This window comes from Protopterus annectens, chromosome 12.part0 (assembly GCF_019279795.1).
Source record: "Protopterus annectens isolate FY-2018-M chromosome 12.part0, PAN1.0, whole genome shotgun sequence".
In the NCBI taxonomy this organism is placed as follows: domain Eukaryota; kingdom Metazoa; phylum Chordata; order Ceratodontiformes; family Protopteridae; genus Protopterus; species Protopterus annectens.
In genome coordinates this window covers 498,046,696-498,068,723 of record NC_056746.1, presented here as the reverse complement: position 1 = coordinate 498,068,723, position 22,028 = coordinate 498,046,696, and the positions used below count along the sequence as shown (strand labels likewise).

The 22,028-nt window shown below is 42.5% G+C and overlaps 1 protein-coding gene across 1 annotated transcript in view; it reads left to right on the top strand.

The window, feature by feature from the left end:
* KDELR2 (KDEL endoplasmic reticulum protein retention receptor 2) overlaps positions 1-22,028 on the top strand; it is a 207,449-nt gene that overhangs the window by 20,955 nt on the left and 164,466 nt on the right. Inside the window, exon 2 of the mRNA XM_044089615.1 lies at positions 19,746-19,846. Within this exon, the coding sequence (XP_043945550.1) occupies positions 19,746-19,846 (101 nt within the window). The remainder of the gene's footprint in view (positions 1-19,745; positions 19,847-22,028) is intronic.

The following is a 22,028-nucleotide window of genomic DNA, read 5'->3' as shown; positions in this document are numbered from 1 at the left end:
TGGCTTTGCCTCCAAACCTTCCAACCTGGGCTGACCTTCTAATATACTTATTCCTAATCTTGTCCACCCTTGTCACACCCAGTGCAAATCTCAACATTAACTGCCACGTCCAGCTCTGACTCCTGCCTTGTTCTCAATGCCACTGTCTCCAACCCTTATAACATAGCTGGTCTCTCAGCGGATACATTGAAGCAGTGATGGTAGAACCCTCTGGCTAAATGTAGTATATGTTGTTGTGTCCTTCGGCTTTTCCCCGGTTAGGGGCCGCCACAGCGGAACTCCGGTCCACTAATGATTGGCAGTAGATTTTTACATACAGAGTTGCCGGCTGACGCACAACCTTCAACGAAGGTACGCCCATTCACGCATGTCTCCATACAGAAGACGCTCCTAGTTGAGAATCTAACAGGACAACATCTTACTGTGAGGCGACAATGCTACCGCAGCACCACCACCACAGTTCCAGCTAAATGGAGTATATGCAATAAGTAAAAATGTATATTATACATGTTTGGGGCTCATAGCCTAGTATGAACCTGTGAACCTATCTGCCCTAGGGCATTTATAAGCCTAGCCAGAATGTGTTTGGCTTTCGCCACCCATTTTAAATTTATTTTGCTATGCCCTTTTTCGAGGTTAGTATACCCTGCCTCTGTCTAACAGTGACACAGAAGTGATACCCGGGGTAAACCTACAATCTCCCATCCACTCAAGATTCCTCTTGAAAAGAGTCAATGAGGGACTCTGCCTAACCTGGACTGGGATTTTATTCCAGAGTGAAGGGAGCCTCTGGGTTATGAATATGTCCCTCCAGCATGTCCTATTTTATTTCATTGCTGAGGTTCAAGTCTCTCGAGCGCGTAGCTCGATGGGATTTGGATTTTCTGAGGTGCAGCATGTCCATTAATTCCGGGTTGGACATGGCTTTATACGTGAGGCACAGATCTCCTCTGAACAGGCGGTATGCCACTGAGTAGAGCTGGAGTTTCTTTAACCGGGCAGCATATGGCATCTGTTTGAGCCCTTTGATCCTCTTGGTGAGGTACTTTTGGGGTCTTTCCAGTTGCTGCAGGTGTCTGGTAAGGTACATCCCAAAAGGGGCATTGTACTGAATTATGGGCCTGATGAGGGATGAGTAAAGAGGCACGATGACCTCCCCGATCTAGATGTGAATCCCTTCATGATTAGGTGGGCTATATAAAATGTTTTTCTAACCACTTTGGCCACGTGGTTGTCAAATGAGAGATTGCTATCAACTTGGGTCCCCAGGTCCCTAATTACTTCTTCTGTACTTAATGGATTACCACCTATGTGGTAATTTGTGGGCACTTTGTTTTTGCCAAAGGGGATGACTATCCACTTTTTGGCATTTTAGCTTTAGGCCATGGCTCTGGCACCAGTTGTCTGTTTCTATGAGGGCCCTTTTGGAGGATGCTTGTGTCTGCTGGAGAGTCTATTATGGCGCCCAGTTTGCAGTCCTCTGCGAACTTGGTCAGCACAGTCCTTCCATGTTGGCCTGTACCTCAGAGAAACATATACAGAACAAGAGAGGTCCCAGGACTGAGCCTTGTGGGACCACTTGTAACTGGTTTGGAGTCTGACATGGCTCCAGCAATTCTAACTATGTGGGTTCTGTCCTTGAGCCAGTTTGCAATCCTAGTGACATGGGGGTTTATATTTAAGCTGGTGAGCTTATCTGTAATGCCAGAGTGGGGTATAATGCCAGAGTGGGGTATTGTATCGAAGGCTTTTGCGAGGTCCAGGTAGGCTGTGTGGACCACCACCTCCTCATCAATGGCCTTGATGACTGTTTTCAAAGAAATCGGCCAGGTTTAAGAGGCAGGATCTGCCCTTAAAGCCGAACTGGGTAGGATCCAATGTCTGTAGGTCCCCAATATCTTTATTTATGAGGTCCATGATGATCCTTTCCATAGCTTTGCAGACCAAGCTAGTCAGGCTTATGGGGCGATAGTTTCCAGGATCCGTTGAGGCACCACCTTTATGGAGAGGGACCACTGTTGCTGTACGCCACTCTTTGGGCACATATCCTGTAGTAAGGCTGAGATTGAACAGTAGTATGTTTGGGTTTAGCTCTTCTTGGAGTTCATGTAGGACGCAGCCCGGGACACCGTCTGGTCCCATTGATGCTGTGTTTTTTGCTTCGGAGAGGGCGGCTCTTACCTGAGCATCTGAGATGTCTGGGGGGGCAGCACTCTGCTGGGATAGATATTTGCCTTGTGGTGGTGGGGGGGAGTTTGCGCTGAACCTGTCAGCTAGGATGTTGGCAATGTCTGTGGGTTCAGTGTATTTTTTGTCATTTTGGACTAATTCTGAGCATATCTGGGAATTACCACCCAGGTTCCTAACATAAAAGAAAGCCTTGTGATTATTCTTGGTGTCCTGTGCAATTTTTCTCTCGAAGCTGGCCTTAGACAATTTTATGAGTGCCCGTAGTTTTTTGCTAATACTGATCAGTGATGCCTTCCCTTTTTGGGATTTAGCTCTATCATTTAGTAGCTTCCTCCTTCTATTGTATAGTTTGTTTATGGCTGGGGTCCACCAGACAGGACGTCTGCCTTTGGAGGATTGGGTCTTGGTTTTATTTGGGATCGCATGATCCATGCATTCCTGAAGGTGTTCATAGAATGCGTTTATAAAGGATTCTGCGGTCTGGGCCGTATTTTCCACAGGCCCGGGGGCTTTGAAGGATTCCACCTCTGTTTTGAGGAGTGTGAAATTTGCTTTAGAGAAGTTTTTCACTGTGGTTTTCTGGGCAGGGGGTGGGGTTCGGGATGTGAATATCCAGTGAGATTAGTTTATGGTCTGATCTTACCAGTGAGGGATACACTTCTGGTCTGGAGCATAGTCCCCCCATGTTGGTGATGATCGGGTCCAGTATGTTTTTCCCTCTTGTGGGAGTGGTAACAAGTTGTTCCATAGCATTTGAGTTTATAAATTCAAGGAACCTTTGGGCTAGGGTGTTGGAGCTAGAGTAATGCTCCCAGTCTATGTTTGGGTAGTTGAAGTCGCCCAATGTAATGGTGTTTGGAGAGACCTTCATATTTTCCAGTGTTCTCAGGAAGGCCGAGTGGGGTTCCTGGGTTTGGGAGGGCGGTCTGTAGCAGGCTATAAACTGGAAGGCAGTTTTACCCACTGTTAGTTGCACATGGAACAGTTTTGTGATGGTCTAGGTTTGTTGGGCTTCTCCATTTCATCAGTATTGATGCAGCCTTCAGGTTGCTTATTTTGGTCAAGTTGGGGGTGGGGGAGGCAATGCATTTCCTCCAAAAATGGCTCTTTTACTCGTCCAATCAGCAATACAGTCCAAACCATCTATTCAGGCATGTTCAAGGGACACTTCAACACCAAAAAAATGAAGAATGAGGTCGGACCCAAAATGGAATTTATTGCGAACAGCACCACAATACGTCATAATAAACAGCAGCTCAACGCAGTCAATTAACCTAGGTTTCGTCCTATGTGGACTTCTTCAGAATAAAAAGTTAACCATAAAAGTCACTTAAATAACTAAACATCAACCCCACCCATGTCATAAACCAATCAATTGTCTAATCTAATAATAATAATAAAGAATGAAAGAGTTAAAATAAACACAATCATGTAAAATATATGTATGAAAATATATGAAAAATATAAAAATGTGTGTAGTATTAACAGTAAATACTGCTCTTACATACATGTAACTTAAACCAAAACATTAATAAACTACATTCCATATACAGTCAAATACATCAAAAATTAGCCCAAAATATGTTTGAGCTTAAGAACAGGCTTGATTGTACAACAATCATTTAACCCAGGGTGACAATGCGCATCCAATCTAATTTGACATCTAAGCTCACATAAATCTAAATGCACCTCTCAAGTTCTACCCTGTAAATCATTAATCCTAGTCCAAATGAATATTTTTTGTTTACAGTCCTTGTGGCTCCAGAGATGTGGAACATTATTTGAAATGAGATGACTAAAATTCCAGTGAGTGAACATAAACGTTTAACAAATCAAGTTTAAAGTACAAACTTCCAGAGCTCCGTTGGGAGTTAGTTAAACCAGTGAGGAAGGCATACTGGGGAGAAGGCCATATGAGGAAGGCATACCTCATGACCTTCAGATGGATCACCACCAGAAGGGCTGTTATCAGTGTGACCAAATCCTCTTGACCCAGCTAGCTGAAGAGCCATTAAAGGCATTTGTGGACATGGAAGGAACAGAGTATCAGGATTATAAGGCTGTCGGCTTGGGCTGATACACCCTTTGAGGCACAACCTTAGAGGTATAACTGGGCATTTTCTCCTAACAATGAAATGGTAAGATCTTCATGTGGTTTAAAGCACCTTATTTAAGGGGTGGTTGTAACTGAATGAGAGGGTAGTGTGTACAGAGAATAGCTTGATCCAAATCCTCACTGACAGTACTATGTAGCTAAATGAAAAGGGAGGGTTACATGCATTGGGTTCATGAAGTAAAGGAACAAGGAGAGATTACTTGTGTTGTCTGTCTTAGAAGAATTGGAAACTGAGTCACTAGTGCCTGTACTCGTAGGTGAGGTGAGTCACTAGTGCCTGTACTTAGGTGAGGTGAGTACCTTCTGTCTCATGAGTGACTCAACACCACAGCTGGCTGACCTCCAGACATGTGAAATAAACTTCTTAAAATAGAAAAGTGTCACTGAGCAGAGCAAGGGAAATTGTAGCTATAGTTTTAGGGGAAGCTGAATAAAATGTTCCCACTTCTTAGCCTTGCTTATTGCTACAAAATGTTTTATTGCACAAAGAAGACATCAAAGAAGTAGTTTATCTACTATTAGTGCCCAGACCTTTCAGACATCTAATGAAGAGGCAGGTACATATTTGGAACGGTGAAAGAAGTTTAACTTCTGTGCCTGGTGCCATGAATGCAAGAAGACCCTCTCATCCAAGCTCTAAAAATCCTGGTTCCAGTGTCTATAGAGTTGCTTTTTAGCATTGATGAACAAAGTTTTGGCTAAATGACAGGGTCCTTCTGAAATAGTGGTTGTACTTTGGGTTGTAGAGACATGGTACTTTTTGTTTTTTCAGGCACCGTAAAGTGCAGAGCTTTGATTTTTAATGTCAGGAACCAATGTGGTAGAGGTGAGAACTAATCTGTGCAGGCAAGATCATTCACTATCTAATCCACAGAAACCGGTAATAGTTTTGTAATTTCAGAGTTGTTTGGCAGAATTCAACACCACATTGAGGTTTTAAACATTAACTTTTTCCTGAAAGGGTCTCAGAGTCCCAGAGTATGTGTACTGAGTTACTACACTATATTTTTAGTACACCATTTGCATGTACTCCTGGAGAAAGGCTGTGACAAGTGTAAAACTTGCCCAAGGCTGGGGTTATGAGAGTTGAAAAGTGAGTGAAACTGGGATATAACCTCGTTCCCAAAAGTCTAATAGAGCAGTTGCATCCTGTAACAGACTTTGTTACATGATTGGGAAGTCAAGGTTTTTGATTGGGAAGTCAAGGTTCTTGATTTAACAGCAAGTCCAGCAAAGGGATATTGGCAAATCATAACGGCTACAGCAAAGGCAACTCTTTCACCTCGAGGGCTTGTTTCAGCATATTCTCCTTCCTTTTGGGATACATAAATGTGTATACCAGCTTTGTGGATCTTTGGTATCAACCCCATTTGTATGGGGTTGGTGTTGCATCATTCACGTCATCTAGAGACAGTGATTTACACCCCCTGGGTATGTACATTTGTACTCTTCGCAGAGTTTGTCATCAGCATTACAAGTTACTGCTAGAATTTAGCTATTCATGAAGTAATGCTAATATGCCACTTCTGGTGAGTGTTAATCTGATATGCAATTGCTACTAGAATTTAGTATGTTCACCTTTAGCTACATTATGTTGATTTAATATGTATAGTTGCAATATGTCTATTTTCTGTCATTACTGTGCTAATATGGTAAATTGAAAACCGTGGATATTTTTTACTGCACATGACTTGCTACTTATCTGTGGCTATCTTAGTACGCTGTCTTGAGCTTGACCCCTTTTGTCTGCAGTGTTGCACAGACTAGCAAGTAGACAGTCTGCTATAACAAGAGCTTGGACGTGAGGTAAAATATTTAGGATATGTAACTGGAAGGGGAATCTGCCAGGCCCCTAAATAAGTTTGAAACGCTGAGAAACTGGCCTGCTATTGGCACTAAGGGATGACATTGGGATTAGCTGGGCATTGAAAGTTTGTATTCCCAAGTTGTATCTAGCTTACCTTTTAGATACGACAGTGGGAAGGATACCTCATTAAAGGCAGATGACACTTAAGTAGATATGCTCTTAAAGTGAAGCATTTACAGATTTCGGTAAGCGTGTTATAATGCATACTGATGTAACCTTGGTTAGGCAGTGTTTTCACAGGATTTTGAGGTCTGACCTATCTTGCAAGTTAAGCGAAACTGAGACCAGATGTGAACCGTAGAGACTGGATGCCTGATCGAGTGAGTGTTTGATTACTAATGTTATACCCTTGGCAGGGATATTGTGCCCCCCCCCCCAATTCTGAATAGGAAACTTTTCAGGTTGACCATGAAATGTCTGTCTAGCTTGATTTGCTGCATTGCAGAGGTCAGTCCACAGCATATCTTGTGGGCCTGAAGTTGAGAGTTTGGGGGGGGGGGTGGCATTGCGGAATAGATTGCAGAGATGTTCATCGTGTTTCACTGTTGCAGTCATAACTGTAGGGTTCTCTCCTGCCGGCAGGCAGCCCTCGGTCGGCCAGAATCCCAAAGTCTGGGTCCGGCGTCGGCTGTTCAACTCTGCTCCCTGACGTCAGAGCGCCAGGAGTATAAAGCTGACAGCCGACGCCATCTTCTCTAGTCTTTCTTGCCGTGCGGTGAAAGCAGTTCGCAAGTACCGGTCTGTTGACTCCTGACGAATATTTCTACGTTCTTCGGTCCGAAGACTTCTCTTCTCCACTCAAAGCTAAGTACCCCGTTGGGGAAACTTTTCTTGCTCCACTCCGATGTCAGAAAAAGTTAATAATTGTATTTCATGTAAGAAGCAAATGCCTCATAAGGATTTTCATTCTTGCTGTATTCCTTGCTTGGGCCCTGACCACGACGTAGCTAGTTGTCGGTTTTGTGCTAGATTCAATCAATGTACAATTAAGCGAAGGTACGATTTTGCCTTTCATTACTTCGGTAGACTATAACTACAAAATGTCGTCTGACACGCTTCCATCTACCGGAGTTCACAAACGTCGCAAGGATAAAGACAGGCCTCAGAGGTCCAAATCTGATAGTGCACATGTGGAGCCAGCTACAGGTTCGGCCGTCGTCAGTGAGGCGCTTTTGCAGCCCCCGTCGTCGGCCATTTCAGAACCGATGGCCGAAACGGACTCTCATGAGGAGCCAACAAGGCCTTTAAATATCTCTGTTGCAGGACCTTCGGACAACGCTCCTTCGGATGGGTCCGGAGACGCTGTGCAGGTAGCGGTTTCCGAAGGGGTTTTCAGGCCTACTCCGCTTCAGGTAAAGGCAAAGCCAGGGACAAAGGCAAAGACTCCTTCTAAACCAAAGGCTTCAACACAGGCTTCTGAACCAGCTCCCAAGTCACAGAAACAGTTACTCAAGATGGAGGATTTACTTACAATGATTAGGGGTTCTCATCCCCCTCCAGACAAAAGGCCAAGGCAGGATGTTTATTATGATTCCTCTGATCAGGCTTCTGTTTCCTCAGTTTCTTCTGATCAGGAATATTCTTGTCCTCCTTATGAGGATTCTGATGCAGAAGATTCCATTCCTTCAGCTTCTCCTCCTGAGGATTTTTCCTTTGGGGAAACTCTGCGTGAAATGAGGGAACATTTTCATTGGGAGGGACAGGAGTACTCAGAATCAAAGAAAAGACCGAGGGATTTTCTTCTTCCCCAGCATAGACTGCTGGCTATTCCCCCTGTTTTGGATATTGTGGATGATGCCTTTTCGGAGGCTAATTTAACCCTTGACTCTTCCTCCTGCTCCTGTTAAGCCTGATGGGTACTACAGGGTGCCTGATTCCCATCAGTTTTTGTATAAGAATCCTACTGCTGACCCTGAAACCATTTCTCAGGGTCCTAAGGGTGTTAAGGCCGCTACTGCCAAAAATCCTATTCCTACTGAAAAGGATTCTTGAGCCTTGGAAAGATTGGGTAAAAAGGTGTACACTTCTACTACTTTGTCCGTTAGGGCTTTAAACTGTCAGTTTCATATGCTTAAATATCAGCAATTTCTGTTGTCTGTCTTAAAACAGAAATTTACTTCCATTTCTGCCTGTGCAGAGGATAAGGAACTACATGACTTACTGCATGCCACTGAACAAGTTGGGAAGCATGTTTTACACTGTGGATTTGATGCCTTGGAGGCTTGTAGGGCTGTGGCCTCTGGCACAGTCATTAGAAGACATGCATGGTTAAAGGAACAAAATTTACCTGAGGAAGTCCAGGCTAAATTATTGGATGCTCCTGTTCAGCATAATGTTTTGTTTGGATCTAAAGCTGAGGAGTTGATTAAAAAGATGGAGGATAAGGCGAAATCCATGCAAACAGTTAAAGATTTCTTGCAAGTACAGCCTCCTAGATTTAGCAGGAATTGGCCATCAAAAAACTGGTCCTTTCCCCACGGGCCTCAAAGGGGTAGATATAGACGCCCCAGAGGGAGGCCTCAAACTCAAGCTGCTTATAGATCAAGGCAATGGACTGCTTCTACCCCTAGGGGAGGAGAGGACAGGCCACAGTCTCAAAGGAAACACTCAATGACTCCCTCTGTTGGGCCATAGGGATGTCTTGCCTGGAAGCCCCTCTGAGGAAAGCTCTCTTTTTTACCAAAATTGGACTCTAATAACCAAGGACAAATGGGTTTTGGATGCGATTTTAAGAGGTTACAAATTCCACTTTCATACTTTGCCAAGGCCAAGCGGATGGCCAGACCTTCCAAAACCTCAATGGACGGAGGCCTTAAACCAGGTGGAGGCTCTTTTGGTTATGAATGCCATAGAACTGGTACCTCTTTCAGAGATGGGAAAAGGTTTTTACTCAAGGCTATTTCTAGTTCCAAGAAAGCAAAATTCATGGAGACCCATTCTGGATCTGTCGGTCTTGAACACCTTTCTAGAGATTCCAAAATTCAACATGCTTACTCTGCAGCAGTTACTCCCGATGCTGTCCAAAGATGCATGGATGGTGACTTTGGATTTAAAGGAGGCATATTTACACATTCCCATCAGGCAGGATCGCAGAAAATACCTCCGGTTCAAGGCCGGATCGAGGCACTTTCACTTCTCTGCGCTGCCCTTTGGATTGTCTACTGCGCCCAGGGTATTTACCAAATGCCTGGCTCCAGTAGTAGCTTACTGCAGACTCAAGGGAATTCAAATTTACCCTTATCTGGATGATTGCCTAATTCAGGCAGACAGCAAGGATGTCTTACTCCAGCATCTAGACTTTGTACAGAACCTCCTCAAATTCCTGGGATTCTCTGTGAACATAAAGTCAAATTTGACACCATCACAACGGATAACTTTTCTGGGTGCTCTTCTAAATACTACAACCCAGATGGCATCTCTGACATCCGAAAAACAATTACAGCTGGCATCAACTTTCAAAGCCTTGGCAGCTCTAACCCATCTATCTGCAAGGAAATTCCTGCAGGCTTTGGGTTGCATGGCCTCCTGCATCCTTCTCATACCATATGCAAGACTACACATGAGGAAAATACAGTGGTACCTAAAAAGTGTATGGTCTCAGCATTACCACAGTTTGGACATACTGATTCCTGTCCTTCCTTGCCTTCAAAAGGAATTTCTTTGGTGGTCCAGGGCATGTGCTCTAAACAAAGGGAAGCCCTTCCGTCTACCTCCTGCCTCTCAAATTCTAACCACGGACGCCTCGGATTATGCTTGGGGAGCCCATTTTCAGGGCAATTGTCTGCAGGGCCTTTGGACAAAGGATCAGAAGGACCTGCATATCAACTTAAAGGAAATGTTAGCCATTCAGAAAGCTCTACTGGCCTTCAGGAATCTCATGTAGCCAGGACAGCTACTAATACGGATAGACAACACCACAGTTATGTGGTACATAAACAAGCAAGGGGGGGATCTCATTCATACCTCCTTTGCAGACTAGCCATGGATTTATGGAACACAGCTCTAACTTGCAATCTGGATCTTCAAGCTCAGTTTCTACCAGGAAAACAAAACTTACTGGCTGACAGTTTGAGCAGAAACCTTTTGGATCCACACGAATGCATGCTGGACAACAAAATATTCAGGATGATAGCACTATGGGGATGCCCTCACATAGATCTCTTTGCATCCTATGCAGCTGCAGCATTTTTGCACTGGGACATTCCACAGAGAGGCTTGGAAAGTGGATGCCCCGTCATTCAGTTGGAGGAACCTCTTGGGATATGCCTTTCCACCTCTACCTCTCCACCTCTACCTCTCCTTCCACGGGTTTTATTGAAGATAAACAGGACAAACCCAAGATGATCTTGTTGGCTCCGAATTGGCCTTGGCAGTTTTGGTATCTAACTAATAAACCTATGCCTGGAGCCCCCTTGGATTTTACCTCCGTCTCCGAACCTTCTGTCCCAACATCAGGGTCAGGTTCTACACTCTCATGTCAGAACTCGCAGCCTGGTTAATCCAGGGCCTTTGATTTCTTCTTTCCTACCCAAGCAGGTTATGGATGTCATTTGGAAGCTAGATGTCCTAGCACTAGGAAATCTTATGCAGGAAAATGGAAAAGATTTTGTTCCTGGATGCAGGCTCAGGATTCTGATCCTCTTCTTCCTAACATTACTTTAATTCTACTTTACTTGACTGATCTCTTACATAAGGGTCTCTTTCTCTTCCGTTAAGATCCATGCTTCTGCTATTTCTGCTCATTGTAATACAGACCCTCCCATCTTTTCCCACCAGCTCGAGACAGTTCCTCAGAGGAGCTAAGAACTTGACCTCCTAGATCTCCTCCTATTCCTGCTTGGGTCTCTCTGTTTTGGAAAAACTAACCTTACCTTCTTTTGAGCCTGCCGCCTCTGCTGACATCAAGTTTTTATCTTGGAAGACAGCTATCCTGTTGGCACTAACTCTCTGCCAGGAGAGTTTCAGAGTTACAAGCTCTTATGGTGGTGGAACCTTATATTATTTTTCATCAAGACAGGGTATCTTTGAGGACCAATCCGACCTTCATGCCTAAGGTGGTTTCCAAAGTGGCTTTAAACCAAACTATCCACTTGCCTACCTTTTTCCCCACTCCTCAAAATAAAGGGGAAAGGATCTTGCATTCCTTGGATGTACATCGACAGCTACGTTTTTACCTGAACAGAACCAAAGACATCAGAAAATCTGAACAATTGTTTCTTATGCTTCCAGTTCCCAAGGTAAAGCCATTTCTAAACAAACCATTTCTAAATGGATTGCTCATGGAATCAGATTTTGTTATTCACACCATGGAAAGCAAATCCCAGGGAGCATATGGACTCATTCCACCAGAGCTGCTGCCACTTCTGCAGCCTTCCTCAGGGGAGTTACTACCAAGGACATTTTGGAAGCTGCAACTTGGAGTTCAGTGCATACTTTCTCTAAGCACTACAATTTGCCTCTCTACTCTAAGTCTAGGGCAGGCTTTGCCTCTGCAGTCTTGCAGGGCCTCTTAGCCGCCCCTTCCTTATGACAACCTCCCTTTCTTTCAGCTTTGGGATTCTACCCTACAGTCATGACTGCAACAGTGAAACACGATGAATGTAGTACAGTTGTGTACACTTACCATAAATGTAGATGTTCGAGTCTTCACTGTTGCAGTCTGGGTTTCCCTCCCTCCTGTCCCCTCTTATTTTTACTTTTGTGTGGTTCCTTTTTTCACCATTCTTCTGAGGTGTATTTGCAAAGGTTTTGGGACCATTTTCATTTTGGGACTCCTGACATCTGGGGCAAGAAAAATTGGAGAAGATGGCGTCTGCTGTCAGCTTTATACTCCTGGCGCTCTGGTCGGGGAGCAGAGTTGAACAGCCGACGCTGGACCCAGACTTTGGGATTCTGGCCGACCGAGGGCTGCCTGCCGACAGGGGAGAATCCTACAGTCATGACTGCAATAGTGAAGACACTCGCATCTACATTTATGGTAGGTGTACACAACTGTACTTTTCTTCCTGGAATGTGAGTTTTAAGGCTTGTAAATTTGAGACCTGCAGCAGCAGAAATGGAAGTGTGAGACCATTGGGCTTAAAATATGTGACAAGTGAGTATACCTGGCCTACACTAGGACCACATACCAAGTGGGAGGGGCCTGTGTGCTTCTGGCCATTATATGCTTACTTTAAGGCCCAGCAGCCATGAATCTATTTGCTGCTGTCCAGCATGTCTATATTTCCAGCCAGTTTACCTGGTATACCTCTGGAAAACTGATCGACCTGAGAAACATTGACTGCGATAAGTGGCAAGTGCAGAAAAGCCACTTGTAGAATCTGGAAGCAAAGCCTACTGAGAGAGGATAAATGAAATGGTATAGGAATTATGATGGAAAGGATTCTGAAGACCCTGAAAGATGTTGGACTTGTCTGATTTGCAATGAGTCTAAAGATGGGGTCTCTGTCCCACAGCAGGGTTGTGATGGTGAGGAAAGCTGCATTCAGGTAGAAGTTCTAGGACATATTTGATAAAACAAGAATGCATAAGTTAAGGTTTAGCATTCGGGTGCTTTAATCAGTGGGATAAGCAGAACAGGATACAAGGATTTCATGAGAGCATGAGTAGGGTGACAGGAATCAAGTAGAGGCTATTAAATTGGCTTGATGGTGGCCAGCACATGGTTAACCAAGACCATCACTTAGTGGTCCGCATGCATCTCTGGTACACAGCTGTTAAGGAAACAACATTTTGAGTAAATTTCAGTCCTTCACAGTTGTCCCACATCATAAACCACTAGTGGCCACAATCTATTGTCTAATGCTGTTGCTTCAACTTCACTCTAGTCTCTGACATTTAAGTACTCTGGGCTGAAGTACCTTCCGAAAGCAGAAATGGGTGGAGTTTAAAAAGAATGGCAGCTAACTAGCATGTGTCCATACATGTAGCATGGTATGTGGCCACTTTTTGAATATGGTGCATAAGGCAAGTTGGGGAATGCACAAGTACAGACATGGTATGTGGCCACTTTTTGAATATGGTGCATAAGGCAAGTTGGGGAATGCACAAGTACAGATCAGTGTTAAAATGGGAGGTAAAGACTTACCATGCCAAGAGTACTGGTTGGCTAACGGTGACTAAATGAGCAGTCGCAGCAAAGTTAAACACTACCACCATCTGAAAGGTCGCTCAGCAGGTGGTACAACTCTTGCAAGTAGAAGACTAGTATAAAGCACAGTAAGCAAACATAAATAAAGAATGCCAGCAGCAACCTGCGTATTAGTCAATCGGTCATCAAGGCAGATTCAAAGAGTAAAGTAAAATAAAGTCCTGGACACCACTGTCGGTACAAAATCTCTTTATATTTTCCACAAAACACGAAAGATGAGCGCTTTCATCTAATGACTAGACTTCATCAGATAAAAGCACTGGTACCAATAACAACTTTTATACATAGTCTCATTCAACAATTACACTCAAATTACATTTAAAGAAACACATCTATTAAAACTTATACTTTCCTATTAGTAAATCATATAAAATACTAAAAGAACTTATTCATGGTTTAAATATATACGTTTCCACACACTGGTATGTCTTTGCACAGTTTCCCCGTTATTTAGTCATTTTTATAATGTAACTCAAACTGTTTAAACATTTTCAGCTTTTTTGTGCAATACAGATTTTATACTGATGTAATCATTGAGACCTGGTGGGGTGTTGGATTTGTACCTAAGCTGCCATAACAGTTCCTTGTACAGTAAAACATTTTTTTATATCACCCCCTCCCCTTGGAAAATCCCTTTGAACTAAATCAATAATGCCAAATTTAAATCTTATAAAGGAAGGACAGGATACACTATGCTTATACAAAGCACTTGTTTCCTTGTGGGTCCTGATATCGTATAGATGTTCATAAATACGGTCCTTGAATGTCCTTTCAGTTTTACCTGTATAGTATGCACTACATTCAGTGCATAAAGCCATATAAACTAGCATTTTGGACTTACAATTCCCTTTAATAAATCTCACCACACTGTTCAAGCCTTTAACAGTTGCCTCACCACATATACAAGCACACACGCTACATGCTCCACAAGGGGTAGTGGCCTTGTGTTGTATAAATTCCCTTTTTCCATGTTCAAAGGTCCTCTTAAAATTAGCTCCCACCTTATATGTAAAAATAGGTTGTACACCCACTAACTGGTGTACCTCCTTATCAATTTTCATTAAATTCCAATTATTTTTAATTATATCTAAAATGACTCTGAAAACATGTTGTACTGAATAATACATGCTGTATTGTGTTTACTTCTCTCATCCATTACTACTGAAGGGGTTGACCTAAAAGGGCCTTGTATTTAGTGCCCCATTTATCTATAACCTCTCAAAATTTTAGTGACCATTTCGAAGGGGTATTCTCTCTCGATGAAACATTTACCCAGGAAAATAATTTCTTGTTCTAGATCACAAAAATCAGAAGTCATCCTGGCTATCCTAACTGCTTGACCCTTAATCAAGCTTTTCTTTTGTGCAAACTGGTGGTGGCTACTAAAATGCAAAAAACTATTGCACCAAGTAGGCTTCCTATAAATGTTAGATTAAAATAGGAAAGTAAGTTTTGATAGATGTGTTTCTTTAAATGTAATTTGAGTGTAATTGTTGAATGAGACTTTTTGTATAAAAGTTGTTATTGGTACCAGTGCTTTTATCTGATTAAGTCCAGTCATTAGACGAAAACACTCATTTTTCGTGTTTTGTGGAAAATATAAAGAGATTTTGTACCTACAGTGGTGTCCAGGACTTTATTTTACTTTGCTTGGATTGGTTTTGGCTTTATTTTTTCGTATCAGATTGAAAGAGTACTACTTAAGCAGCTTCTGAATGAAGAAAACCTTGCAGAAACTATTACCCAATACACAGCTCTTTCAAGCAAGATCAAAGGAACTGTACCATAAGAAAGCTTTGCATCAAATAAAATACTACTGAAATCCCCCACCTTTGGCACCCACAACATTAAATCACATCACCTAACTTAGCCATTATGTATCTCATGGGCATGTATAAGTTATTACATTATTCTCTCTCTCTCTCTCTCTCTCTCTCTCTCTCTCTCTCTCTCTCTCTGTCGAAGCTTGTGGTAATTGATCATGACCAATTCTAAAAGGAGGAAGTGAGAACCACTGTTGCCTGGACCAGAAGGGAGTCCACGTAATTTTCTTTGAGGAGTACTGAATCTTCAGCGGTACCCTGGAAAATCCGTGGAAAAGGTAGAGAAATTATACAGGAACATTCCTGCCCAAAGGAAAGAGAAGGCATCAGTTTTCTAGGACACCTTGCATGGAGTCCTGGAGCAGGATTTTGCCAGTTGATAAGAGAGAAGGTGAAAAGGTCTGCTTGAATTCTCCATGGATGGATCAGGTCGTGGATTCGGTTCCTGTTTGTTAGGGTCTACTCAACTCTTCCTCTGCACAGTTTTCTGCAACAGAACATAGCATGGCTGTAGGGTGGGATTGTGTTGTGTTGTAAGGCTGTATTCCCATGCTCACCTGGATAGTATGCACAGTGGTAGATTTGGTTCCCCATTGTTCCCCGCTATGTTCTATACTGTATCACTCTAGTTTTATCTGTTAACACCTGAAGAGGTCTCTATTTGGTCAGTCTTTTTTTCCCCAGAGACCTTGCGCTTGTACCTGTTGACAATAGCCCCCCCCCCCCCCCCCCCCAAGCATCCATTGTAACTGCTGTGAAACTGAAGAGGAAACCTGGAGTCTTACTCTGCCATGTGCTCTCCCTTTTTCAAATTCCAGAACTAGAATTTGAAAAGGCAGTGGATGTTGGTACTAGGACCAAAGTTTTCATACACAATCTCATTTTTCTCGTGTGGAATCTTGCTAGAGGTATAGTAAGAATCAATCCTAGAAACCATGAGGCCCAGAATACAGAGGTATTCCCTCACAGAGACTTCAGAGTGGAAAACTCCATAAATCTACATACAGATCTAGCTTTCTTCTGGCAGAAGAAAAGCTGTTTGTACTGAGCTGTCCGACAGGTACCCTATGTGAGGGAGTCGGGGAAAATATATTTGAATGTTCTCTTGAAGTCTTAGCCAACATAGGAAATATGAACAAAGATTATGGAAAGATAAGCAAGTTGTCCAAGTTAGGAAATGTGGCTAGCTTACAGTGGGCTAGCAACACTCGCGATGCAGAGGAGGGCTGAATCTGGAGAGATTTTCCTGTCATCACACTTTTGGATGTCTCTTGCAGCTGGAGGTCCAAAAACTGTATATCCAAGGGAGAATTCAAAGTTATATTTTCTGGGAGGCTTTGAGAACATGGCCAGGAAAAAAATATATATTTTTTCCAGTGGAAGAAGCCCTGGAACCCATATTGACAGATTCAAACATTTTTAAAATGATGACTAAACTAGAGAAATGGCAGAATCCAAAATTACAAGATTTATTTATTTATTTATTTTATTTTATTTTTTTTATTTTTTTTGAGTTTGCAATGTTATAGCTGCTTGGTAGGGTTTGGGATTGGTGTGTAAACACGAAAGACTGAACAATTTCAGCTTTTTTAGAGGTAGCGGGCTGTCAGTTTTTGTCTGTGCATATTCCTACCTCCAGTGTTGACAAAATTGGAATGATCGAAATGCAGCTGTAACAAATCATTTTGAGGCACTGAAACCTCCTTATTTCATTGAAAGCACCAATTCACTTTAGAAATAGTCTGAGGAAGAATCCCTCAAAGGGAGAATTGTATACCACACTTCACTTCACTCGATCTTAATTAACAACCTGAGAAGAAATTTTATCCATCCCTTCAGATTCCATTACTTGAACCATCTCTGGGATAGAGGAAGTTTAGCAGAAATGGCCTTAAGGGTCAAGAGCCTGCACAAAACTGAACCATGTCCCATCAATTGCTCCTGTCAAGAATAACACAAGATAAGAAAACAGACCATTGTTGCCAGGGATGGGCTTGTCTTTTTTCTGGGAGAAGGGGCAAGTAATATGCCCCTGCTTAGACAGAAAGTGGCTTTCCCTTGCCCACTAAAGGGACTCCTCTGACTCTGAAGATGCATCTAACGCCAGGTTCACAGTGGATGTATGGGCTACACTAAAGGGATCCAAAGAGGAGTGGTGAGAAACCAGTTTTGGCCAAAGCAGTCACTCACCTGCAGGTGATGCAAATTACCAGCTTGCTGTGGTAGCAGAGGCTGCTTAATGTTTCTTTTTCTGTCTGGAAGAAGGTCCAGCCAGGGAAGAGTATTTAAAGCTTTAACCACAAGTGCACTCTAAATGTCATGGGGCAGTCAGCCAAATACTTTCTAGCTTATAAAGTACTTTTAAGAAGCAAACTTAAAAACCTCGGTCTGTCTATGAATGGAACATAAGCCAGTAAATTCTCAAAAATGCACGTCAAGCTGTCAAAAAGCGCAGAAGGACTTTGCACCCAAACTGTACGTGGTCAGCTCAACCAGTGGCTTGGCTGCCTGGAAGGTGCCCTGTAGCTTTGGAGTCAGATCAGCTGTTTCATCCTAAGCAGGCTACAACCCATATAGCTTGTGCTACTGTAGCAGTGATCACTAACTGGGAACATCTGTCTTACTACAAATTCCTTCAGTCATAGCTCAGGTATGTCTCGCTGACTAGCCTCGAGGTGCTTGTTTTTTGATGGAGAAAATCCGTCTTCCCTTCAGATTTCCTTGGGCATTATTTTACATAGGACAGCGAGGAAGGAAAACTGATCTGATTTCTAGTTTGCAAATGGACATTTATTCCAAATTCTTAACACAACAGGCATGCGGTTTCAAATGTGGAATTAAAAAGCTGCATGCTTACATATATTTAAGACCTACAAGAGGTGGGCTGGAGTAATAATGGAATAGAAATAACTTTACAACTGTACTCCCAAACCATCTCATGACATGGTCCAAGTGGAGAAGTAGCACCTTTCACTGTCTGGGGGTGCAAAGCAGAGTTACTAAAGGAGGGTCTGTTTGCACTGTTCTCCTCCACTTGAATAATTGAAACAGCAGTTTTGACAGTAAATTGCAGTTGCAGGTAACAGATGTTTGATGTCTTAAATGCTGCAGTAGCCCTTGGGCTATACAGGTTATGCCCTGCAAGGACACCACAACCAACTAGCTTTCAAAGCCTCTGGCCTCCTCCCACACCTTCACTCTAACTGCTGATTGGTCAACCTTGTGAAGGGAATTCTTTTCACAACTTTCTTGCCAGCAAGCAATTATTGTCTTTCTGTAGTTCAAGATTATCTAAAATTGTGTACTCTGCATCCAAATGCACAAGGGGAATAGGTGGGTCGGTATAGCTACTACAGCAGCTAGCAATGCAGACATCTACTTTTATGGGCAATTGCAGCTTTAACATTTGTACTACGTTCATTCTTGCAGTAGCATTTAGGCTATATGGGTGGATTATGAAAGCCTAGCTAACCTGGAAATGTATGAATTCGCTGGCCCCTGTAGCAAAGCTTGTCCTAGGCCTAAACAGGAAGCCAGTTTGAAATGCTTTTGTAATCTTTTGTACAAAGGACCATGCAGCTGCCTCTAGAATAATCAAATCCACCTTTTCCAATATGCCATTGAAGAAGCCAAGGCTTATAAGAATGTGCCCTGATACTGCCTAGAACTGGTTTACCATAGTGGGTATAACAAAAGTAACAGCTGAGGGCAACTGTCTAGAAATAGTCTGTTTTGACATGGGCTGTCCATTCTTACCACGTGTAGCCGATTTCCTTTTCTAAAGACTTTGTCAAGGTAGTGCCTGAGCTGCCTATGCATGTCCAGAGCATGTAGAATCCTTACTCCTCCTCCTTTTTTTTTTTTTTTTTTTATTTGGGAGATGTACAAGACCATTAGGAAAATGATGGCTTTATTCAAAGTAAACTTAAACCACTTTGTGCATGAATGAGGGATTTGTTCTTTAAGACCCTATCCTGGTGAAAACTGCTATTTCACCCATTATTACAGCTCACAACTTGTTACACTCTTGCAAATCTCAGACCGAGAACAGTTTTCCGTGTATATTTAAGCTACAGATATCCCCCCCCCCCAACTTCCCCAGCACCTCAACTTGTGTGTTGGGGGGGGGGGTTACATCTTGACCCATATCGATTTATTGAATTAAGAACTAAAAAAAAAATCACAAGCGAGACGTTTTCCCTAGTGTCTGAATTGCAACGTGTTGCAGAATGCTTTCTCCATTAACTCCTTAAGTTGCATTTCGATTATCATTGTGTTGTATTTACATCTGTACAGTTTCCCAAGAATGCTGTAGTTTTTAAAATTATTGTAGTAAATATTCTGAATTTAGGTTTTATCAGAGTATTGAAAGGTGTGACTTCCTGTCAGCAGAGTAAAATTTCCTGATTTGTGCTTTCATCCTGAGACTGACAGAGGTCTATCCAGGATGACTTTCTTTGCATTACAGCCACTGTGTGCCAGGATAGGCAATGGCTTCCTTGCAGACCTGAGCTGAATAGAGGGGCATTGGAAAATAAATTTAGTGAATGAGTGAGCCTTCTTAACTTTGGTTTTAACCTTTTTTATCTTTTTAATTAGGTATTTCTGGGAAAAGCCAGATCCTTTTTGCACTTGTTTTCACTACTCGTTACCTGGATCTGCTGACCTCCTTCATTTCACTCTACAACAGTTGTATGAAGGTAAGTCATGTAAAAGTTCTCTAATGTCAATGCCTTGATCTGGACTCTCTTTGAAATGTTTTAAGATGCACACCAAGAAAAACAGGAATCCTTGAAAAATTATCAAAAGCTGGGAGGTGATTTTACTTATTCATCTATTTCTGCTAAAGGAGATGGTGGACTTTTAACATGGGTTAATTAAAATATGGCCACTGAAGGAAAGCTGAGTTGGATAGATTGTAAGGGATAAGCTGTGGAAGAGACTATAAAATGAGCAGTCTTGGACCAAATGCATCCTGGTTTACTTGGAGATGGCAGGAACTTCCTCACTTTAGTCTCTTGCCTTACCTTGTATTCTCTTCCTATTGATTTATTATATGGGGTATGATTTTTCTGTTTTGTTACATTTTATTCTTTAAGTTTATAATTGTGCTTGGATAATTGATCACTGAAGTAGTTTTCACTATGTGGGCTATTTCCTGGATGTAACAGGCCAGCTTCCAGGGCACCTTCCACTTGCCCAAGTCATTGGTTAGCTTGAGCTGAGCCGAAAGTGATTTTTAGGTGCCTAGCCATTCAGAGCTTTCCTGCCATTAAAAAGCACTGCTATTGCAAACTTTCCATTGCTGGGTAGATCTGCTTCTTTTGGGGAGCAAAAACCTTCCAAAAATGACCAAACTGATTTTTCTGTGAAATTTTATAATTTTAAGATTGGAAAAAGTTATTATAAACTTATGGATCTTGGCAACTTTCAGGGGAGAAAAATTTGTTAACTTGCGTTCATCTTTATCACTACTGCATTAGCTGTATGGGTTATATAACAGCCTGCCAGCTTCCAAAGCTTCTGGGCACCTCCCACTTGCCCCAACCATTGGGCATCACAAGCTAAGCTAGCTAAAAAATGTTTGGGTGCAAAGCCCTTCTGAGCTTTACAGCCACTGATGAGTAAGCTCCACTGAGGCTTTTGACAATTTTAATGGTGGACTTGTGTTTCTTTGGGCAGAGAGGTCTCATTTTAAACATAAAACCAAGCACGTCTAATCTTCAAACTTCTTAGGATGGTAGTAGTTTATTGGGTCTGTATCAGTGTTTAATACAGGCTGTTGATCCTTACGTAGTTTCTGGTAAAAGAAATGTCTGAGATTTAAGATTTTGAAACCAAATGGGAAGATGCAGGGGGATGGTACAGGGTTTATTCCTTGTTCTCTTTATTCAAACTCCAAGGAGAGCCCAGTTTCTGATTCTCCCTCTTTTTTTTTTTTTTTTTTGGGGGGGGGGGGGTTGGTCTTTCTGTGAGATTGCTAGAATGTGCCTGTGTTTTCAGTCAGTTGGATAACACTGAAGTTTCTCTGTCCCTCAGAAAATACAGAATGATTCTCCTGATCCCACACCCATTCTTCCTGCTCCGTTTGCTTTAGAGGATGGGTGTATTACCTGAATGCAGTTGTCCTGATTGGTCTGCCAGCTGCCCCTAAAAAGACAGGCAGAAGTTCTTCAGTTTTTTTATGTACACTATTCCCAAACCTCTCCTAGTAGATGTAGCTCTAGTTCATCCCACTGTTGGTAAGCACCTTGCCATTTTCAGTCCTACTCTTTCTGATAAGTATGGGGAAATTTATGGGTATAGGGTTAGTGTTTACTTCTGCAGTTTTAAATTTTCAGAATTTTGAATTTTGAATTGTGAGGATCGGATGTTGGTGTCAGACCCATCAGTCTGTCTAATATGCAAAACCATGGAACTGATAAAGGACATTGGCAACCTACGGATACTGGTTCTATCCCAGTTTGGCTTCAGAGAACGGTTTTGCCTACTCAACCTGGTAGACTTTGAGAGCGTTACCAAGGCAATGGTTGAGGGACAAATATTGCACACCACCTATCTTGACTTGGCCAAGGTGTTCAGTACAGTACTGCACTCTGGTAGTAACAAGCTCTTGACTATGAATAAATCTCTACATAACTCATTGTATTGCCGCCTAGCTCACTGGACCCAAGAAGGCAGAATGAGACTGTCTTTACAAAGAGGTCACCAGTGAAGTACCCCAGGTCTCCATGTTGAGCCCATTCCTGTAGAGCCTTGACTTCCAAGAAGTAGATGTCAGTGTCAAAGGCCTCTGGCTGACAAAGTTTGCAGATAAATTAAATTGGGAGCTATTGTAGATTCCACCCACAACACCAACCTTCTACAAGAGAGGCGCAAATG